This window comes from Salvelinus namaycush, chromosome 10 (genome assembly GCF_016432855.1).
Source record: "Salvelinus namaycush isolate Seneca chromosome 10, SaNama_1.0, whole genome shotgun sequence".
NCBI lineage: Eukaryota > Metazoa > Chordata > Actinopteri > Salmoniformes > Salmonidae > Salvelinus > Salvelinus namaycush.
In genome coordinates, this window is record NC_052316.1 from 49,885,059 (window position 1) to 49,907,660 (window position 22,602).

General features: G+C 45.5%; 1 protein-coding gene across 1 annotated transcript in view; it reads right to left on the reverse strand.

Moving 5' to 3' along the window:
* gtpbp6 (GTP binding protein 6 (putative)) overlaps positions 1 to 22,602 on the reverse strand; it is a 27,486-nt gene continuing 4,884 nt past the window's right edge. The window contains exons 2-5 of the mRNA XM_039003051.1: positions 10,009 to 10,217; positions 9,043 to 9,191; positions 6,701 to 6,853; positions 1 to 348 (exon numbers count right to left, since the gene is read on the reverse strand). Coding sequence (XP_038858979.1) covers positions 222 to 348; positions 6,701 to 6,853; positions 9,043 to 9,191; positions 10,009 to 10,217 — 638 coding nt within the window. The 3' untranslated portion in view covers positions 1 to 221. The remainder of the gene's footprint in view (positions 349 to 6,700; positions 6,854 to 9,042; positions 9,192 to 10,008; positions 10,218 to 22,602) is intronic.

A 22,602-nucleotide genomic window follows, 5' to 3' on the forward strand; every position in this document is an offset into this window, starting at 1 on the left:
TACTCAAAAATAAAGACTTTATTAAGGAAAACGTTTTTATTTGTATGTTAAGCTAACATCAAACATTTTTGATGCATTAAGGTGTCTGTAATATAATAAATGTGTCAAAAACTAATGTAGACATTAATAAACGCATTTCTATGGCTGCGCGGTGGCTTCAAAAAGCCTCCTGTCAATCATCCAGGGTTTAGACACATCATTGGTGTAGACCTGTAGTGTTTCTAACTAAGTTGGAACGTCTTCCTGTAGCGTCCGTACGCAGCAGCACTGATGATCACCTTGACGACAGCGGAACCTTCATCAGGGTTGACGTCCACTTCCTGAACGGTTGCCTCCTTGTACAGCCAGCTGGAAACACACGAAGAAGAAGTTAATAATAATAACTTTATTTATATAGCGCTTTTCGATACAAATAACAAAGTGATTTACATCATAAAATAAAAGTACTAATAAAGAAACAGACAGGAGGAAGGAGAATGAAACAGATAGCTAATTAAAATCAGACGGTAAAATCAGCCATTCAAATCTTCTATATAAAAGTCTCTTCTCAGCAGGGATTTAAAAAGAGGCACTGAATCTGCAAGCCTAATCTGCTCTGGCAGACTATTCCAAAGTCTAGGGGTCCTTATGGAAAATGTCTGGCCTTTAGTTTTCAACCTAGACTTTGGAATGGTTAACAGTGGCCTGCCAGAGCATCTCAGGCTGTGTCCTGGCTCGTAGGGAGATTAATGGTTAACAGTGGCCTGCCAGAGCATCTCAGGCTGTGTCCTGGCTCATAGGGAGATGAATGGTCAACAGTGGCCTGCCAGAGCATCTCAGGCTGTGTCCTGGCTCATAGGGAGATGAATGGTTAACAGTGGCCTGCCAGAGCATCTCAGGCTGTGTTCTGGCTCATAGGGAGATTAATGGTTAACAGTGGCCTGCCAGAGCATCTCAGGCTGTGTCCTGGCTCGTAGGGAGATTAATGGTTAACAGTGGCCTGCCAGAGCATCTCAGGCTGTGTCCTGGCTCGTAGGGAGATTAATGGTTAACAGTGGCCTGCCAGAGCATCTCAGGCTGTGTCCTGGCTCGTAGGGAGATGAATGGTTAACAGTGGCCTGCCAGAGCATCTCAGGCTGTGTCCTGGCTCGTTGGGAGATTAATGGTTAACAGTGGCCTGCCAGAGCATCTCAGGCTGTGTCCTGGCTCGTAGGGAGATTAATGGTTAACAGTGGCCTGCCAGAGCATCTCAGGCTGTGTCCTGGCTCGTAGGGAGATGAATGGTTAACAGTGGCCTGCCAGAGCATCTCAGGCTGTGTCCTGGCTCGTAGGGAGATGAATGGTTAACAGTGGCCTGCCAGAGCATCTCAGGCTGTGTCCTGGCTCATAGGGAGATGAATGGTTAACAGTGGCCTGCCAGAGCATCTCAGGCTGTGTCCTGGCTCATAGGGAGATGAATGGTTAACAGTGGCCTGCCAGAGCATCTCAGGCTGTGTCCTGGCTCATAGGGAGATGAATGGTTAACAGTGGCCTGCCAGAGCATCTCAGGCTGTGTCCTGGCTCGTTGGGAGATTAATGGTTAACAGTGGCCTGCCAGAGCATCTCAGGCTGTGTCCTAGCTCGTTGGGAGATTAATGGTTAACAGTGGCCTGCCAGAGCATCTCAGGCTGTGTCCTGGCTCGTTGGGAGATGAATGGTTAACAGTGGCCTGCCAGAGCATCTCAGGCTGTGTCCTGGCTCGTAGGGAGATGAATGGTTAACAGTGGCCTGCCAGAGCATCTCAGGCTGTGTCCTGGCTCGTAGGGAGATGAATGGTTAACAGTGGCATGCAAGAGCATCTCAGGCTGTGTCCTGGCTCATAGGGAGATGAATGGTCAACAGTGGCCTGCCAGAGCATCTCAGGCTGTGTCCTGGCTCGTAGGGAGATGAATGGTTAACAGTGGCCTGCCAGAGCATCTCAGGCTGTGTCCTGGCTCGTAGGGAGATGAATGGTTAACAGTGGCCTGCCAGAGCATCTCAGGCTGTGTCCTGGCTCGTAGGGAGATGAATGGTTAACAGTGGCATGCCAGAGCATCTCAGTCTGTGTCCTGGCTCGTAGGGAGATGAATGGTTAGAGATATAGAATGGGGATAAACCAAGCCTAGCCTTAAACATGAATAATATCATTTTAAAATCTATTCTAAAAGGCCCTCATTCCGACCTGAGTTAAGCGTAAACGTAATTTCCTTTATATGCACTTTTCTCTCTATGCGTATTCTGAAGTTGAACTAAAGCACGAGAATAGCATGCTATTCACCTGCTATTCACCTTTTATTCACCTGTTATTCACCTGCTATTCACCTGCTATTCACCTGCTATTCACCTGCTATTCACCTTTTATTCACCTGTTATTCACCTGTTATTCACCTGCTATTCACCTGCTATTCACCTGCTATTCACCCACTACTCACCAACTATTCAACCGCTATTCATTTGGGGGTGGAGATCAAATAAATGAAGGTGTGTCTACAGATACACTGTATTAATGGAGGTGTGTCTACAGATACACTGTATTAATGGAGGTGTGTCTACAGATACACCGTATTAATGGAGGTGTGTCTACAGATACACCGTATTAATGGAGGTGTGTCTACAGATACACCGTATTAATGGAGGTGTGTCTACAGATACACTGTATTAATGGAGGTGTGTCTACAGATACACTGTATTAATGGAGGTGTGTCTACAGATACACTGTATTAATGGAGGTGTGTCTACAGATACACTGTATTAATGGAGGTGTGTCTACAGATACACTGTATTAATGGAGGTGTGTCTACAGATACACTGTATTAATGGAGGTGTGTCTACAGATACACCGTATTAATGGAGGTGTGTCTACAGATACACTGTATTAATGGAGGTGTGGAGGAGGTGTGTCTACAGATACACTGTATTAATGGAGGTGTGTCTACAGATACACTGTATTAATGGAGGTGTGTCTACAGATACACTGTATTAATGGAGGTGTGTCTACAGATACACTGTATTAATGGAGGTGTGTCTACAGATACACTGTATTAATGGAGGTGTGTCTACAGATACACTGTATTAATGGAGGTGTGTCTATAGATACACTGTATTAATGGAGGTGTGGAGGAGGTGTGTCTACAGATACACTGTATTAATGGAGGTGTGTCTACAGATACACTGTATTAATGGAGGTGTGTCTACAGATACACTGTATTAATGGAGGTGTGTCTACAGATACACTGTATTAATGGAGGTGTGTCTACAGATACACTGTATTAACGGAGGTGTGTCTACAGGTACACTGTATTAATGGAGGTGTGTCTACAGATACACTGTATTAATGGAGGTGTGTCTACAGATACACTGTATTAATGGAGGTGTGTCTACAGGTACACTGTATTAATGGAGGTGTGGAGGAGGTGTGTCTACAGATACACTGTATTAATGGAGGTGTGTCTACAGATACACTGTATTAATGGAGGTGTGTCTACAGGTACACTGTATTAATGGAGGTGTGGAGGAGGTGTGTCTACAGATACACTGTATTAATGGAGGTGTGTCTACAGATACACCGTATTAATGGAGGTGTGTCTACAGATACACTGTATTAATGGAGGTGTGGAGGAGGTGTGTCTACAGATACACTGTATTAATGGAGGTGTGTCTACAGATACACCGTATTAATGGAGATGTGTCTACAGATACACTGTATTAATGGAGGTGTGTCTACAGATACACTGTATTAATGGAGGTGTGTCTACAGATACACTGTATTAATGGAGGTGTGTCTACAGATACACTGTATTAATGGAGGTGTGTCTACAGATACACTGTATTAATGGAGGTGTGTCTACAGATACACCGTATTAATGGGGGTGTGTCTACAGATACACTGTATTAATGGAGGTGTGGAGGAGGTGTGTCTACAGATACACTGTATTAATGGAGGTGTGTCTACAGATACACCGTATTAATGGAGGTGTGTCTACAGATACACTGTATTAATGGAGGTGTGGAGGAGGTGTGTCTACAGATACACTGTATTAATGGAGGTGTGTCTACAGATACACTGTATTAATGGAGGTGTGTCTACAGATACACTGTATTAATGGAGGTGTGTCTACAGATACACTGTATTAATGGAGGTGTGTCTACAGATACACTGTATTAATGGAGGTGTGTCTACAGATACACTGTATTAATGGAGGTGTGTCTACAGATACACTGTATTAATGGAGGTGTGTCTACAGGTACACTGTATTAATGGAGGTGTGTCTACAGATACACTGTATTAATGGAGGTGTGTCTACAGATACACTGTATTAATGGAGGTGTGTCTACAGATACACTGTATTAATGGAGGTGTGTCTACAGATACACTGTATTAATGGAGGTGTGTCTACAGGTACACTGTATTAATGGAGGTGTGTCTACAGATACACTGTATTAATGGAGGTGTGTCTACAGGTACACTGTATTACTGGAGGTGTGTCTACAGATACACTGTATTAATGGAGGTGTGTCTACAGATACACTGTATTAATGGAGGTGTGTCTACAGATACACTGTATTAATGGAGGTGTGTCTACAGATACACTGTATTAATGGAGGTGTGTCTACAGATACACTGTATTAATGGAGGTGTGTCTACAGATACACTGTATTAATGGAGGTGTGTCTACAGATACACTGTATTAATGGAGGTGTGTCTACAGATACACTGTATTAATGGAGGTGTGTCTACAGATACACTGTATTAATGGAGGTGTGTCTACAGATACACCGTATTAAATGAGACACCATTCTCCATGCACCGTTATTTACAACTTGATAAGAGCTATTGATGGCCATGTACTGTTATCGCCACCCGGCACAGCCAGAAGAGGACTGGCCCACCCCTCAGAGCCTGGTTCCTCTCTCGGTTTCTTCTTTTCCTAGCCACCGTGCTTCTACATCTGCATTGCTTGCTGTTTGGGGTTTTAGGCTGGGTTTCTGTAGAGCACTTTGTGACATTGGTTGATGTAAAAAGGGCTTCATAAATACATTTGATTGATTGATTGATAAGAGCTATGTAAATGAGACACCATTCTCATTGCACTATAATTTACAACTTCATAAGAGTTATTGATAAGAGCTAGGTAAATGAGTAATGCGTTTGGAAAAGGGGATTGTAAATATAAATGACACTTGTTTTAGATATATTTGACCTTACAATAGCTGGAGACAAATGTGAAACCAGTCATACAGTGCATTTGTAAAGTACTCAGACCCCTTGACATTTTCCACATTTTGTTACGTTACAGCTTTATTCTCAAATTAATTAAATATTTTTTTCCCCCTCATCAATTGACACACAATACCCCATAATGACATCACAATACCCCATAATGACATCACAATACCCCATAATGATATCACAATACCCCATAATGACATCACAATACCCCATAATGATATCACAATACCCCATAATGACATCACAATACCCCATAATGATATCACAATACCCCATAATGACATCACAATACCCCATAATGACAAAGCAAAAACTGGTTATTAGAATTTTTTGCAAATGTAATAAAATTATATAAACTTAAATATGACATTTACATAAGTATTCAGACTCTTTACTCAGTACTTTGTTGAAGCACCTTTGGCAGTGATTACAGCCTTCAGTCTTCTTGGGTATGATGCTACAAGCTTGGCACATCTGTATTTGGGGAGTTTCTCCCATTCTTCTCTACAGATCCTCTCAAGCCCTGACAGGTTGGATGGGGAGTGTCGCTGCACAGCTATTTTCAGGTCTCTCCAGAGATGTTAGATCGGGTTGGTGCCAGGTTTCCTCCAGACGTGACACTTGGCATCCAGGCCAATGAGTTCAATCTTGGTTCCATCGGACCAGAGAATCTTGTTTCTCATGGTTTGAGAGTCCTCTAGGTGACTCCAAGCAGGCTGTCATGTGCCTTTTACTGAGGAGCGGCTTCCGTCTGGCCACTCTACCATAAAGGCCTGATTTGTGGAGTGCTGCAGAGATGGTTGTCCTTCTGGAAGGTTCTCAGACCTCCACAGAGGAACTCTGGAGCTCTATCAGAGTGACCATTGGGTTCTTTGTCACCTCCCTTTTCCCCCCGATTCTTGTAGAAAGAGTCTTCGTGGTTCTAAACTACTTCCATTTAAGAATGATGGAGGCCACTGTGTTCTTGGGGACCTTCAATGCTGCAGAAATGTTTTGGTACCCTTCCCCCGATCTGTGCCTCTCAGAGCTCTACAGATAATTCCTTCGGCTTATGTATACTTATGTAAATAAGGTATTTCTGTTTTACATTTTGAATACATTTGCAAAAAAAATCTAAAAACCTGTTTTAACTTTATCATTATGGGGTACTGTGTGTAGATTGATGAGGATTTTGCTTTAAAAAAAATCAAAAAAATCAAAAAAATCAAATTAGAATAAGGCTGTAACGTAGCAATGTGGAAAAAGTCAAGGGGTCTGAATACTTTCTGAATGCACCGTACTTACTGTGTATACTGAAGAAGAAGAACATGCAGAAGAAGAAGTAGACGTGTAACGCCATATGAATGAGGTTGTTCAAAGTGACTGCTACTATATTCCTGTCATTACTGTAGCAGTCACGCACAGCATGTGGCTCGATTCCATTACCTTTAACCTCTTGACGCTAGGGGTCTGCCAATGTTAAGTTAACCTTACCTTAACTGGGAGCTGCTGAGGTCCACAGGGAGAGTCAGGACCTGTTTCCCTGTAGATCTCACTATAGCTTCTTCTACTACTATCTTCAGCTCCTCCAGACCCTGTTCTCTCAGAGCAGAGATAGGCAAGCTGTTGGGCTCACAGGGCTCATAGCTGAGGACGACAACATAATAATAATAATAATGAATAATAAGAACTTATATATGGATAAACACCAGTCACATATACATCTGGCAGACTTTAGTTCCTCCCCTCAACAGACTTTAGTTCCTCCCCTCAACAGACTTTAGTTCCTCCCCTCAACAGACTTTAGTTCCTCCCCTCAACAGACTTTAGTTCCTCCCCTCAACAGACTTTAGTTCCTCCCCTCAACAGACTTTAGTTCCTCCCCTCAACAGACTTTAGTTCCTCCCCTCAACAGACTTTAGTTCCTCCCCTCAACAGACTTTAGTTCATCCCCTCAACAGACTTTAGTTCCTCCCCTCAACAGACTTTAGTTCCTCCCCTCAACAGACTTTAGTTCCTCCCCTCAACAGACTTTAGTTCCTCCCCTCAACAGACTTTAGTTCCTCCCCTCAACAGACTTTAGTTCCTCCCCTCAACAGACTTTAGTTCCTCCCCTCAACAGACTTTAGTTCATCCCCTCAACAGACTTTAGTTCCTCCCCTCAACAGACTTTAGTTCATCCCCTCAACAGACTTTAGTTCCTCCCCTCAACAGACTTTAGTTCCTCCCCTCAACAGACTTTAGTTCCTCCCCTCAACAGACTTTAGTTCCTCCCCTCAACAGACTTTAGTTCCTCCCCTCAACAGACTTTAGTTCCTCCCCTCAACAGACTTTAGTTCATCCCCTCAACAGACTTTAGTTCCTCCCCTCAACAGACTTTAGTTCATCCCCTCAACAGACTTTAGTTCCTCCCCTCAACAGACTTTAGTTCCTCCCCTCAACAGACTTTAGTTCATCCCCTCAACAGACTTTAGTTCCTCCCCTCAACAGACTTTAGTTCCTCCCCTCAACAGACTTTAGTTCCTCCCCTCAACAGACTTTAGTTCCTCCCCTCAACAGACTTTAGTTCCTCCCCTCAACAGACTTTAGTTCCTCCCCTCAACAGACTTTAGTTCCTCCCCTCAACAGACTTTAGTTCCTCCCCTCAACAGACTTTAGTTCCTCCCCTCAACAGACTTTAGTTCCATCCCCTCAACAGACTTTAGTTCCATCCCCTCAACAGACTTTAGTTCATCCCCTCAACAGACTTTAGTTCCTCCCCTCAACAGACTTTAGTTCATCCCCTCAACAGACTTTAGTTCCTCCCCTCAACAGACTTTAGTTCCTCCCCTCAACAGACTTTAGTTCATCCCCTCAACAGACTTTAGTTCCTCCCCTCAACAGACTTTAGTTCATCCCCTCAACAGACTTTAGTTCCTCCCCTCAACAGACTTTAGTTCATCCCTCAACAGACTTTAGTTCCTCCCCTCAACAGACTTTAGTTCCTCCCCTCAACAGACTTTAGTTCATCCCCTCAACAGACTTTAGTTCCATCCCCTCAACAGACTTTAGTTCCATCCCCTCAACAGACTTTAGTTCCATCCCCTCAACAGACTTTAGTTCCATCCCCTCAACAGACTTTAGTTCCTCCCCTCAACAGACTTTAGTTCCTCCCCTCAACAGACTTTAGTTCCTCCCCTCAACAGACTTTAGTTCCTCCCCTCAACAGACTAATTTGCATCTCACCGAAGTGTTTGAGTGTGCTGTTCTAACTGTGTGTGTGTGTGTGTACGTGTGTGTGTGTGTACGTGTGTGTGTGTGTGTGTGTGTGTGTGTGTGTGTGTGTACGTGTGTACGTGTTTAACTACTTGTGGACCAAAAGTCCCCACAAGAATAGTAAACGAACAAACATTTGACCAACTGGGGACATTTTGTTGGTCCCCACAAGTTCAAATGCTATATCTAGGGGGTTTAGCGTTAAGATTAGAATTAGAATTAAGTTCAGGATTAGGAGCTAGGGTTGGGTTTAGGGTTAGGAGCTAGGGTAGTTTTAGGGTTAGGAGCTAGGGTAGTTTTAGGGTTAGGAGCTAGGGTAGTTTTAGGGTTAGGAGCTAGGGTAGTTTTAGGGTTAGGAGCTAGGGTAGTTTTAGGGTTAGGAGCTAGGGTAGTTTTAGGGTTAGGAGCTAGGTTTTCGTTTAGGGTTTAGGAGCTAGGGTAGTTTTAGGTTAAGGTTCGGATTAGGGTACGGGTTAGGATACGGTTTATGTTTAGGGAAAATAGGATTTTGAATGGGACTGAATTGTGTGTCTCCACAAGGTTAGCTGTACAAGACTGTGTGTGAATGTTAATCTCCTCACCTGTCCACCAGATCTATCTTATTGTGGACTTCTACGATGGAGCTCATCAGTCTGTCTGGGATCTGAAGGTTCCTCAGGACATTCAACACATTCTCCTTCTGGTTCACAGTCTCTGGGTGGCTGATGTCTCTCACATGGACTATCAGGTCCTGGGGACAGAACGAGGAGAAAGAACACTATCTATAGAGCAGTATGTGGACACCCCTTCAAATTAGTGGATTCAGCTATTTCAGCCACACCTGTTGCTGACTGGTGTGTAAAATCGAGCACACAGCCATGCGATCTCCTTCGACAAACATTGGCAGTAGAACGGCCTAACTGAAAAGCTCAGTGACGTTTAATGTGGCATCGTCACAGGATGCCACCTTTCCAACAAGTCAGTTCGTCAAATTTCTGCCCTGCTAGAGCTGCCTCGGTCAACTGTAAGTGCTGTTATTGTGAAGTGGAAACGTCTAGGAGCAACAACGGCTCAGCCGCAAAGTGGTAGACCACACAAGCTCACGGAACAGGACTTCCGAATTGTCTGTCCTCGGTTGCAACACTCACTACCGGGTTCCAAACTGTCCCTGGAAGCAACGTCAGCACAAGAACTGTTCTGTCTGGAGCTTCATGAAATGGGTTTCCATGGCCGAGCAGCCGCACACAAGCCTAAGATCACCATGCGCTATACGAAGCGTCCGCTGGAGTGGTGTAAAGCTCGCCGCCATTGGACTCTGGAGCAGTGGAAACACATTCTCTGGAGTAATGAATCACTTCACCACCTGGCAGTCCGGTTAATTAATCTGGGTTTGGCGGATGCCAGGAGAACACTACCTGCCCCATAGTGGAGGAGGAATAATGGTCTGGGGATGTTTTTCATGGTTCGGGTTAGGCCCCTTAGTTCCAGTGAAGGGACAATGTAACGCTAATCGAACACCTTTGGGATGAATTGGAAACATTTTGAAATGAAAAACTGTTGTAACATACAGAGTGAATGACGTCCTCCAGCGTAGCGGAGAAGGAGTCTATGAGTTGGTGGGGAAGCTGGGACAGGAAGCCGATGGTATCCACATAAAGCACAGTCATGTGACTAGGCAGCGTCCCGGCGTGCACCGTGACGTCCAGCGTGGCAAACAGCTGATCTCTAGGCTGCAGCGCAGCGTCACCCGTCAACGCCTTGATCAGAGTTGTCTTACCTGGTGGAGAGGACGGAGTTTAACAGCAATGAACAGGCAGAAGAGACAATATTTGAATTAGATATTAAATAAGTGCTTCTGGAGGTGTAATAGTCAGTAAATAAGTGGGTAAATGCTGATCATCTTTCGATGAATGAAGCAATTTATATCACATTTAGCAACAACAGGTGTGTAAACAGGCAAAATGAAAAACGGCTCATAATAATGTCCGGAACGGAGCAAATGGAATGGCCTGGAAACCATGGAAACAGACTATGGGAGGAGCACATTACTGCATAGAGCCATGACTATATGGAACTCTATTCCACATCAGGTAACTGATGCAAGCAGTAGAATCAGATTTAAATACCAGGTAAAAATACACCTTATGGAACAACGGGGACTGTGAAGCAACACAAACACAGACACAGACGCATACAGTCGTGGCCAAAAGTTTTGAGAATGACACAAATATTAATTTTCACAAAGTCTGCTGCCTTAGTTTGCATATACTCCAGAATGTTAGGAAGAGTGATCAGATGAATTGCAAATAATTGCAAAGTCCCTCTTTGCCATGCAAATGAACTGAATCCCCCAAAAACATTTCCACTGCATTTCAGCCCTGCCACAAAAGGACCAGCTGACATCATGTCAGTGATTCTCTCGTTAACACAGGTGTGAGTGTTGATGAGGACAAGGCTGGCAATCCCTCTGTCATGCTGATTGAGTTCGAATAACAGACTGGAAGCTTCAAAAGGAGGGTGGTGCTTGGAATCATTGTTCTTCCTCTGTCAACCATGGTTACCTGTAAGGAAACACGTGCCGTCATCATTGTTTTGCACAAAAAGGGCTTCACAGGCAAGGATATTGTTGCTAGTAAAATTGCACCTAAATCAACCATTTATCGGATCATCAAGAACTTCAAGGAGAGCGGTTCAATTATTGTGAAGAAGGCTTCTCTGATGAATCCCCTTTCCGATTGTTTGGGGAATCTGGAAAAAAGTTTGTCCGGGGAAGACAAGGTGAGCGCTACCATCAGTCCTGTGTCATGCCAACAGTAAAGCATCCTGAGACCATTCATGTGTGGGGTTGCTTCTCAGCCAAGGGAGTGGGCTCACTCACAATTTGCCTAAGAACACAGCCATGAATAAAGAATGGTACCAACACATCCTCCGAGAGCAACTTCTCCCAACCATCCAGGAACAGTTTGGTGATGAACAATGCCTTTTCCAGCATGATGGAGCACCTTGCCATAAGGCAAAAGTGATAACGAAGTGGCTCGGGGAACAAAACATCGATATTTTGGGTCCATGGCCAGGAAACTCCCCAGACCTTAATCCCATTGAGAACTTGTGGTCAATCCTCAAGAGGCGGGTGGACAAACAAAAACCCACAAATTCTGACAAACTCCAAGCATTGATTATGCAAGAATGGGCTGCCATCAGTCAGGATGTGGCCCAGAAGTTAATTGACAGCATGCCAGGGCGGATTTCAGAGGTCTTGAAAAAGAAGGGTCAACACTGCAAATATTGTCTCTTTGCATCAACTTCATGTAATTGTCAATAAAAGCCTTTGACACTTCTGAAATGCTTGTAATTATACTTCAGTATTCCATAGTAACATCTAACAAAAATATCTAAAGACACTGAAGCAGCAAACTTTGTGGAAATTAATATTTGTCATTCTCAAAACTTTTGGCCACGACTGTAGATATGTGGTAGTAGAGGTCTGAGGGAACACACTTAATGTATTGTAGATATGTGGTAGTAGAGGTCTGAGGTAACACACTTAATGTATTGTAGATATGTGGTAGTAGTGGTCTGAGGTAACACACTTAATGTATTGTAGATATGTGGTAGTAGAGGTCTGAGGTAAACACACTTAATGTATTGTAGATATGTGGTAGTAGTGGTCTGAGGTAACACACTTAATGTATTGTAGATATGTGGTAGTAGTGGTCTGAGGTAACACACTTAATGTATTGTAGATATGTGGTAGTAGTGGTCTGAGGTAACACACTTAATGTATTGTAGATATGTGGTAGTAGTGGTCTGAGGTAACACACTTAATGTATTGTAGATATGTGGTAGTAGAGGTCTGAGGGTAACACACTTAATGTATTGTAGATATGTGGTAGTAGAGGTCTGAGGGAACACACTTAATGTATTGTAGATATGTGGTAGTAGAGGTCTGAGGTACACACTTAATGTATTGTAGATATGTGGTAGTAGTGGTCTGAGGTACACACTTAAATGTAATGGTAGATATGTGGTAGTAGAGGTCTGAGGTAACACACTTAATGTATTGTAGATATGTGGTAGTAGAGGTCTGAGGTAACACACTTAATGTATTGTAGATATGTGGGTAGTAGAGGTCTGAGGTAACACACTTATGTATTGTAGATATGTGGTAGTAGTGGTCTGATGGAACACACTTAATGTATTGTAGATAATGGTGGTAGTAGTAGGTCTGAGGTAACACACTTAATGTATTGTAGATATGTGGTAGTAGTGGTCTGAGGTAACACACTTAATGTATTGTAGATATGTGGTAGTAGTGGTCTGAGGTAACACACTTAATGTATTGTAGATATGTGGTAGTAGTGGTCTGAGGTAACACACTTAATGTATGTAGATATGTGGTAGTAGTGGTCTGAGGTAACACACTTAATGTATTGTAGATATTGGTAGTAGGGGTCTGATGTACACACTTAATGTATTGTAGATATGTGGTAGTAGTGTCTGAGGTAACACACTTAATGTATTGTAGATATGTGGTAGTAGTGGTCTGAGGTAACACACTTAATGTAGTTGTAGATATGTGGTAGTAGTGGTCTGAGGTAACACACTTAATGTATTGTAGATATGTGGTAGTAGATGGTCTGAGGTAACACACTTAATGTATTGTAGATATGTGGTAGTAGAGGTCTGAGGTATATTTGAAGTTATAGGAGGTTACCTGTGTGTGTCCTGTGGTTGCAACTAGAATCCCCACGTATAGATGGTTTTGTAAGGTTAGTTATAGATAGGTGGTTACCTGTGGGATGCCTGATTGTTGCAATAGAATCCCACAAGTATAGAATGGTTTGTTAAGGTGAGTTATATGGAGCGGTTACCTGTAGGATGGCCTGTGGGTTGCAACTATCAATCCCACCGTATAGATGGTTTGTAAAGTGAGTTAATGGAGGTTACCTCGTGGGATGGCTCGTTGGTTGCAAACTAGAAATGCCCAGTATAGATGGTTTGTAAAGGTGCTTATATGGAGGTTACCTGTGGGATGGCCTGTGAGGTTGCCTGCACTAAATCCCACAGTATAGAGGGTTTGTAAGGTGAGTTATATGGAGGTTACCTGTGGAGAGGCACTCGTGGTTGCAAATAAGATCCACAGTATCAGGGATGGTGTGTAGGTGAGTTAATGGAAGGTTACCTGTGGGATGGCCATGTGGGTTGCAAACTAGAATCCCAGTATAGATGGTTTGTAGGGTGAGTTATATGGAGGTTACCTGTTGGATGTGCCTGGGGTTGCAAACTAGAATCCCACAGTATAGATGGTTTGTAAGGTGAGTTAATGGAGGTGTACCGTGGGAGGCCTGTGGGTTGCACTAGAAGCCCACAGGTATAGATGGGTTGAGGTGAGTTATATGGAGGTACCTGATGGGATGGCCTGTGGCGTTTGACAACTAGAATCCACAGGTATAGATGGTTTGTAAGGTGAGTTAGTATTGAGGTTACCTGTGGGTGGGGCCTGTGGGTTGCAACTTAGGAATCCCACAGTATAGAAAGGATTTGTAAGGTGAAGTTATATGAAGGTTACACTGTGGGATGGCCCTGTGGGTTGCACTAGAATCCCAAGTATGATGGTTCTTAGGTGAGTTATATGGAGGTTACTGTGGATGGCCTGTCGAGGTTCCAACTAGAATCCCAATTATGATGGTTTGTATAGGTGAGTTAATATGGAGGTTACCTGGGGAGTGGCCTGTGGTGTTGCAACTAGTAATCCCACAGTATAGATGGTTTTAAGGTGAGTTATATGGAGTTACCGTGGGATGGCCTGTGGGTTTGCAACTAGAATCCCACAGTATAGGATGGTTTGGTAAGGTAGTTATATGGAGGTTCCTGTGGGTGGCCTGTGGGTGCAACTAGAATCCCACAGATATAGATGGTTTGTAAGGTGCAGTTATATCGGAGGTTACTGTGGGATGGCCCGTGTGGTGCAACTAGAATACCACAGTAAGATGGTTTGTAAGTGAGTATATGGAGGTTACCTGTGGGATAGCTGTGGGTACTTTGCAACAGAATCCCCAGTATAGAATGGTATTGTAAGGTGAGTTATATGGTTACCTGTGGGATGGCCTGTTGGGTTTGCAACTAGAATCCCACAGTATAATGGTTTGTAAGGTGAGTTATAATGGAAGGTTACCTTGGTGGGATGTGACCTGTGGGTTGACAACTAGAATCCACAGATGATTGGTTTGTAAGGGAGTTATCTGGAGGTTACCTGTGGGGTATGCCTGTGGTTGCAACTAGAATGCCCACAGTATAGATGGTTTGTAAGGTGAGTTAATGGAGTTACCTGTGGGATGGCCTGTGGGTGCAATAGAATCCCACAGTATAAGATGGTTTGTGTAAGGTAGGTATATCGGAGTTAACTGTGGGATGGCACTGTGGGTTGCAACTAGAAATCCCACAGTATAGATGGTTTGTAGGTGAGTTATATGGAGGCTTACCTGTGGGATGGCCTGTGGTTTGCAACTAGAATCCCGCAGTATGATGGTTGTAAGGTGAGTTATATGGAGGTTACCTGCGTGGGTGGCCTGTGGGTTGAACTCGAATCCCACAGTATAGATGGTTTGGTAAGTGGAAGTTTTATTTTGGACGTTACTGTGGGATAGGCCTGTGGGTTTGCAACTAGATCCCACAGTATAGAATGGTTTTAAGAGTGAGTTATCTATGGGGTTACCTGTGGGATGATCCTGTGGTTGCAACTAAATCCACACAGTATAGAGGGTTTGTAAGGTGAGTTATATGGTAGGATACCTGTGGGATGGCCTGTGGGTTGCAACTAAATCCCACAGATAGATGGTTGTAAGGTAGTTATATGGAAGGTTACCTGTGGGATGGCCTGTGGGTTGCAACTAGAATCCCACAGTATAGATGGTTTGTAAGGTGAGTTATATGGAGGTTACCTGTGGGATGGCCTGTGGGTTGCAACTAGAATCCCACAGTATAGATGGTTTGTAAGGTGAGTTATATGGTGGTTACCTGTGGGATGGCCTGTGGGTTGCAACTAGAATCCCACAGTATAATGGATGTGAAGGTGAGTTTTATGGAGGTTACATCGTGGGATGGCCTGTGGTCTGCAACTAGTAATCCCACAGTATAGATGGTTTGTAAGGTGAGTTATATGGGTACCTGTCGGGATGGCCTGTGGGCTGCAACTAGAATCCCACAGTATAGAGGTTTGTAAGGTGAGTTGATATGGTAGGTTTACCTTGGGATGGCCTGTGGTGCAACTAGAATCCACACGTATCGATGTTTTTGTAAGGTGAGTTATATGGAGGTTTTACCTGTGGGCACATGGGCCTGTGGTTGCAACTAGAATCCCACATATAGATGGTTTGTAGGTGAGTTATATGGAGGTTATGTGGATGGCCCTGTGGGTTGCAACTAGAATCCCACAGTATAGCTGTTTTTGTAGGTGAGTTATATGAGTGGTTACCTGGATGTGCCTGTTGGGTTGCAACTAGAATCACCACAGGTATAGATGGTTCTGTAAGGTGAGTATTATGGAGTTCCTGTGGGATGGGCCTTGGTCTGCAACTAGAATCCCACACAGATATAGATGGTTTGATAAGGCGACTATATGAGGTTATGATGGAGGTGTGGTTACAACCACGTTAGTGGTATGTAGTGCGTAGTGGGTCCTGTGGCTCTTGAGTCAACTAGAATCCCCACAGTATAGATGGTTTGTAAAGTGATTATATGGTGGTTACCTGTGGGATGGCCTGTGGGTTGCAACTAGAATCCCACAGTATAGATGGTTTGTAAGGTGAGTTATATGGAGGTTACCTGTGGGATGGCCGGGGTTGCAACTAGATCCCACATATAGATGGTTTTTAAGGTGAGTTATATGGTAGGTTTACTGTGGATCCTGTGGGTTTGCAACTAGAATCCACACAGTATAGATGGTTTGTAAGAGAGTATATGGAGTTACCTGTGTGGGATGGCGTGGGTTGCAAATAGAATCCCACCTATAGATGGTTTGTAAGGTGAGTTATATGGAGTTACCTGTGGGTGATGGATGTGGGTTGCACTAGAAATCCCACACGTATAGATGGGTATTGTAAGGTGAGTTATTATGGGAGGTTTACCTGTGTGGATGGCTTGTGGGTTGCAACTTAGAATCCCACAGTAAGATGGTTCTGTAAGGCTGAGTTTTATGGAGGTTTACCTGTTGGGATGGCCTGGGGTTTGCAAACTAGAATCCAACAGTTAAGTGTTTGTAATAGTGATTATATGAGGGTTCACCTGTTGGGTATCGGCCGTGGGTTGCAACTAGAATCCACACGTATAGATGGTTTGTAAGGTGAGTTATTGGAGGTTACCTTGTGGGGATGGCCTGTGGAGTTGCAACTGAACTCCCACAGTTATAACTGGTTTGAAGGTGAGTTATATGGAGGTTACCTGTGGGATGGCCTGTGGGTTGCAACTAGAATCCCACCAGTAAGCATGGTTTGAAGGTGTTATATGGGTTACCCTGTGGGATGGCTTGGGTTGCAACTAGAATCCCCATTATAGATGGTTTGATAAGGTGAGTTATATGGAGTTACTGGGGATGGCCGGTGGTCTGCAAATAGAATCCCACAGTATAGATGGTTTGTAAGTGAGTTTATATGAAGGTTACTGTGGGATGTCTGGTGGGTTGCAACTAGATCCAACCAGTATAGATGGGTTTGTAAGGATGAGTTATATGGAGGTTACTGTGGCGAGGGCTCGTGGGTTGCAACTAGAATCCCACAGTATAGATGGTTTGTAAGGTGAGTTATATGGAGGTTACCTGTGGGATGGCCTGTGGGTTGCAACTAGAATCCCACAGTATAGATGGTTTGTAAGGTGAGTTATATGGAGGTTACCTGTGGGATGGCCTGTGGGTTGCAACTAGAATCCCACAGTATAGATGGTTTGTAAGGGGAGTATATGAGGTTACCGTGGTGATGCCTGTGGGTTGGCAACTAGAATCCCACAGTATAGATGGTTTTGTAAGGTGAGTTATATGGAGGTTACCTGTGGGATTGGCCTGGTGTTTGCAACTAGAATCACCACAGTAATAGATGGTTTGTAAGAGTGAGTTATTGAGGTTACCCGTGGGATGGGCCTGTGGGGCAACTAGAATACACAGTATAGATGGTATTGTAAGGTGAGTTATATGGGGTTACCTGGTGTGGATTGTGCCTGTGGGTTTGCAACTAGAATCCACAGTATAGATGGTTTTTGTAAGGTGAGTTTTATGGAGGTTACCTGTGGGATAGGCCTTGGGTTGCAACTAGAATCCCAGTATAGATGGTTTGGTAAGGTGGAGTTATATGGAGGTTACCTGTGTGGAGGCCTGTGGGTTGCAAACTAGAAATCCACAGTATAGATGGTTTGTAAGGGTATAGAGGTTACCTGTGATAGGCCAACGAACAGCTTAGTAGGAGATGGCGGACCTGTGGGATGGCACTGTGGTTTGCACTAGAATCCCACAGTAGATGGTTTGCTAAGGTGAGTTATGAGGTTACCTGTGGAGAGCCGGGGTTGCAACTAGAATCCCAACAGTATAGATGGTTTTGAAGGTGAGTTATTATGGTGTTACCTGTGGGATGGCCTGTGGGTTGCAACTAGAAATCCCACCAGTATAGAATGGTTTTGTAAGAGTGAGTTTATGGTAGGTTCCTGTTGGATGGCCCTGTGTGGTTGCAACTAGAATCCCACAGTATAGATGGTTTGTACGGTGAGTTATAGGTACGGGATGCAGGTTAACAACCGTCCTGTGTGTAGTGAGTAGGAGTGCCTGTGGTGCCTTGTCAACTAGAATTCCCACAGTATAGTCGGTTTGTAAGGTGTGTTATATGGTGGTACTGTGGGAGAGGGCCTTTGTGGTTGCAACTAGATCCCCGTATAGATGGTTTGTAAGGTGAGTTATATGGAGGGTACCTGTGGATGGCTGTGCGGTTTGCAACAGAATCCCACAGTATAGGATGGTTTGTAAGGATGAGTTATAGGGAGTGTTACCCTGTTGGATGGCCTGTGGTTGCAACTAGAATCCCACAGGTATAGATGGTTGTTAGCGTGAGTTTATATGGAGTACTGTGGAGGCCTTGTGTTGCATGACTAGAATCCCACAGTATTAGAATCGGTTTGTAAGATGAGTATATATGGTGGTTACCTGTGGGATGGGCCGGGGGTTTGCAACTAGAATCCCACAGTATAGATGGTTTTGTAAGGTGAGTTATATGGAGGTTACCTGTGGGATGGCCTGTGGGTTGCAACTAGAATCCCACAGTATAGATGGTTTGTAAGGTGAGTTATATGGAGGTTACCTGTGGGATGGCCTGTGGGTTGCAACTAGAATCCCACAGTATAGATGGTTTGTAAGGTGAGTTATATGGAGGTTACCTGTGGGATGGCCTGTGGGTTGCAACTAGAAATCCCCACAGTATTAGATGGTTTTGTAGGTGAGTTATATGGAGGATACCTGTGGGATGGCCTGTGTTGCAACTAGAATCCACAGTATAGATGGTTTGCTAAGGTGAGTTATTATGGATAGGTTACCTGTGGGTATGGCCTGTGGGTTGGCAACTAGTAATCCCACAGTATATACTGGTTTGTAAGGTGAGTTATATGGAGGTACCTGTGGATGGCCTGTGGGTTGCAACTAGAATCCACAGGATAGGTTGGTTTGTAATGGTGAGTTTATGGAGGTTACCTGTGGGATGGCGCGAGAGCATGCATCCCTCCTTCCCGGTTAGCATCACAGCATTACTCACTGGCCCTCTCCAGCAATCTCATTCTGAAGGGAAGCAGTTAAAAGGCTTCAAACACATACAGCTAACTAGCCTCTCAGGTTACTGAGGTAAATACAGCTACTAGCCTCTCAGAGTTACGAGGTAACAATACAGCTACTAGCCTTCATCAGAGGTTCCTGAGGTACAATACAGCTCCTAGCCTCTCAGGGGTTCCTGAGGTACAATTCAGCTCCTAGCCTCTCTCTCTCTCAGAGGTTCCTGAGGTACAATACAGCTACTAGCCTCTCAGAGGTTGCTGAGGTACAATACAGCTACTAGCCTCTCAGAGGTAAAATACAGCTACTAGCCTCTCAGAGGTTGCTGAGGTACAATACAGCTACTAGCCTCTCAGAGGTTACTGAGGTACAATACAGCTACTAGCCTCTCAGAGGTTCCTGAGGTACAATACAGCTACTAGCCTCTCAGAGGTTACTGAGGTACAATACAGCTACTAGCCTCTCAGAGGTTCCTGAGGTACAATACAGCTACTAGCCTCTCAGAGGTTACTGAGGTACAATACAGCTACTAGCCTCTCAGAGGTTCCTGAGGTACAATACAGCTACTAGCCTCTCAGAGGTTACTGAGGTACAATACAGCTACTAGCCTCTCAGAGGTTACTGAGGTACAATACAGCTATAGCTTCAGGGGTTCTGAGTTAATACAGCTACTAGCTCCAGAGTTACTGAGGTACAATAAGCTACTAGCTCTAAGGTTACTGTGAAGGTACAATACAGCTACTAGCCTCTCAAGGTTCCTGAGGTACAATACAGCTACTAGCCTATGAGGTACTGAGTACAATACAGTATAACAGCCTCTAGGGGTTGCTGAGGTACAATACAGCTACTAGCCTCTCAGAGGTTACTGAGGTACAATACAGCTACTAGCCTCTCAGGGGTTGCTGAGGTACAATACAGCTACTAGCCTCTCAGAGATACAGGCTGGGGTAGTGGCTACGGAAACAACCCCGATACAGACTGGGGTAGTGGCTACGGAAACAACCCCGATACAGGCTGGGGTAGTGGCTACGGAAACAACCCCGATACAGGCTGGGGTAGTGGCTACGGAAACAACCCCGATACAGACTGGGGTAGTGGCTACGGAAACAACCCCGATACAGACTGGGGTAGTGGCTACGGAAACAACCCCGATAACGGGTAGTGCTACGTAAACACCCCGATACAGACTGGGTAGTGGCTAGGAAACAACCCTGATACAGGCTGGGATAGTGGCTACGGAACAACCCTGATAGGGGGCTGGGTAGTGCTACGGAAACAACCCCGATACAGGCTGGGGTAGTGGCTACGGAAAACACCCCGTACAGACGGGGTAAGTGGCTACGGAAACAACCCCGATACAGACTGGGGTAGTGGCTACGGAAACAACCCCGATACAGACTGGGGTAGTGGCTACGGAAACAACCCCGATACAGGCTGGGGTAGTGGCTACGGAAACAACCCCGATACAGGCTGGGGTAGTGGCTACGGAAACAACCCCGATACAGGCTGGGGTAGTGGCTATGGAACATGGTAAGGAAGTCACCACATTCACCCATATTAACCTCCATTCACTCCCTATAAAACCCTAATCACCCTAGTCACCCCGTATCAACCCCTAGTCATCCCCGTCTCAACCCCTAGTCATCCCCGTATCAACCCCTAGTCACCCCCTAGTCACCCCGTATCAACCCCTAGTCATCCCCGTCTCAACCCCTAGTCATCCCCGTATCAACCCCGTCTCAACCCCTAGTCATCCCCGTATCAACCCCTAGTCACCCCCTAGTCACCCCGTATCAACCCCTAGTCACCCCTAGTCACCCCGTATCAACCCCTAGTCACCCCGTTCAACCCCTAGTCACCCCGTATTCAACCCCTAGTCCATCCCGTATCAACCCCTAGTCACCCCGTAATCGACCCCTAGTCACCCCGTATCGACCCCTAGTCACCCGTATCGACCCCTAGTCACCCCGATCAACCCTAGTCACCCCTATCAACCCCGTATCACTATCAACCCCTAGTCACCCAACCAGTATCAACCCCTAGTCACCCCGTCAACCCTAGTTCACCCCTTCAACCCCTAGTTCCCCCCGTAGTCACCCTAGTCACAGATCCGCCGTATCAACCCCTAGTCACCCCGTATCAACCCTAGTCACCCCGTTCACCCCCTAGTCACCCCGTCCTCAACCCCTAGTCACCCCGTCTCAACACCTAGTCATCCCCGTATAACCCATCATCCCTGTATCAACCCCTAGTCACCCCGTCTCAACCCCTAGTCACCCCGTCTCAACCCCTAGTCATCCCCGTATCAACCCCTAGTCATCCCCGTATCAACTCCTAGTCACCCCCGTATCAACCCCGTATCAACCCCTAGTCACCCCGTATCAACCCCTAGTCACCCCGTATCAACCCCTAGTCACCCCGTATCAACCCCTAGTCACCCCGTCTCAACCACCAGTCATCCCCGTATCAACCCCTAGTCATCCCCGTATCAACTCCTATTCACCCCCGTATCAACCCCGTTATCAACCCCTAGTCACCCCTATCAACCCTAGTCACCCCGTACAACCCCTAGTCACCCCGTGTCAACCCCTAGTCAACCCCGTATCAACCCCTAGTCATCCCCGTATCAACCCTATCACCAGTATCAACCCCTAGTCACCCCGTATCAACCCCTAGTCACCCCGTCCACCCCTAGTCCACCCCGTCTCAACACCTAGTCATACCCCGTATCAACCCCTAGTCATCCCTGTTCAACCCTAGTCCCCCGTCTCAACCCCTATCACCCCGTCTCAACCCCTAGTCATCCCCGTATCAACCCCTAGTCATCCCCGTACACTCCCTAGTCACCCCCGTATCAACCACCGTATCAACCCCTCGTATCAACCCCTATCCACCCCTATCACCCTATCAACCCTATTCACCCCGTATCAACCCCTAGTCACCCCGTCTCAACCCCTAGTCCATCCCCGTATCAACCCCTAGTCATCCCCGTATCAACTCTAGTCACCCCCTTATCAACCCCGTATCAACCCCTAGTCACCCCGTATCAACCCCTAGTCACCCCGTATCAACCCCTAGTCACCCCGTGTCAACCCCTAGTCACCCCCGTGTCAACCCCTAGTCACCCCGTGTCAACCCCGTATCACCCCGTGTCAACCCCCAGTCACCCCGTGTCAACCCCCAGTCACCCCGTGTCAACCCCTAGTCACCCGTGTCAACACCTAGTCAACCCCGTATCAACCCCTAGTCCACACCCCGTATCACCCCTAGTCACCCCGTATCAACCCCTAGTCAACCCGTCTCAACCCCTATCACCCCGTCTCAACCTCTAGTCATCCCCGTATCAACCCCTATCATCACCGTATCA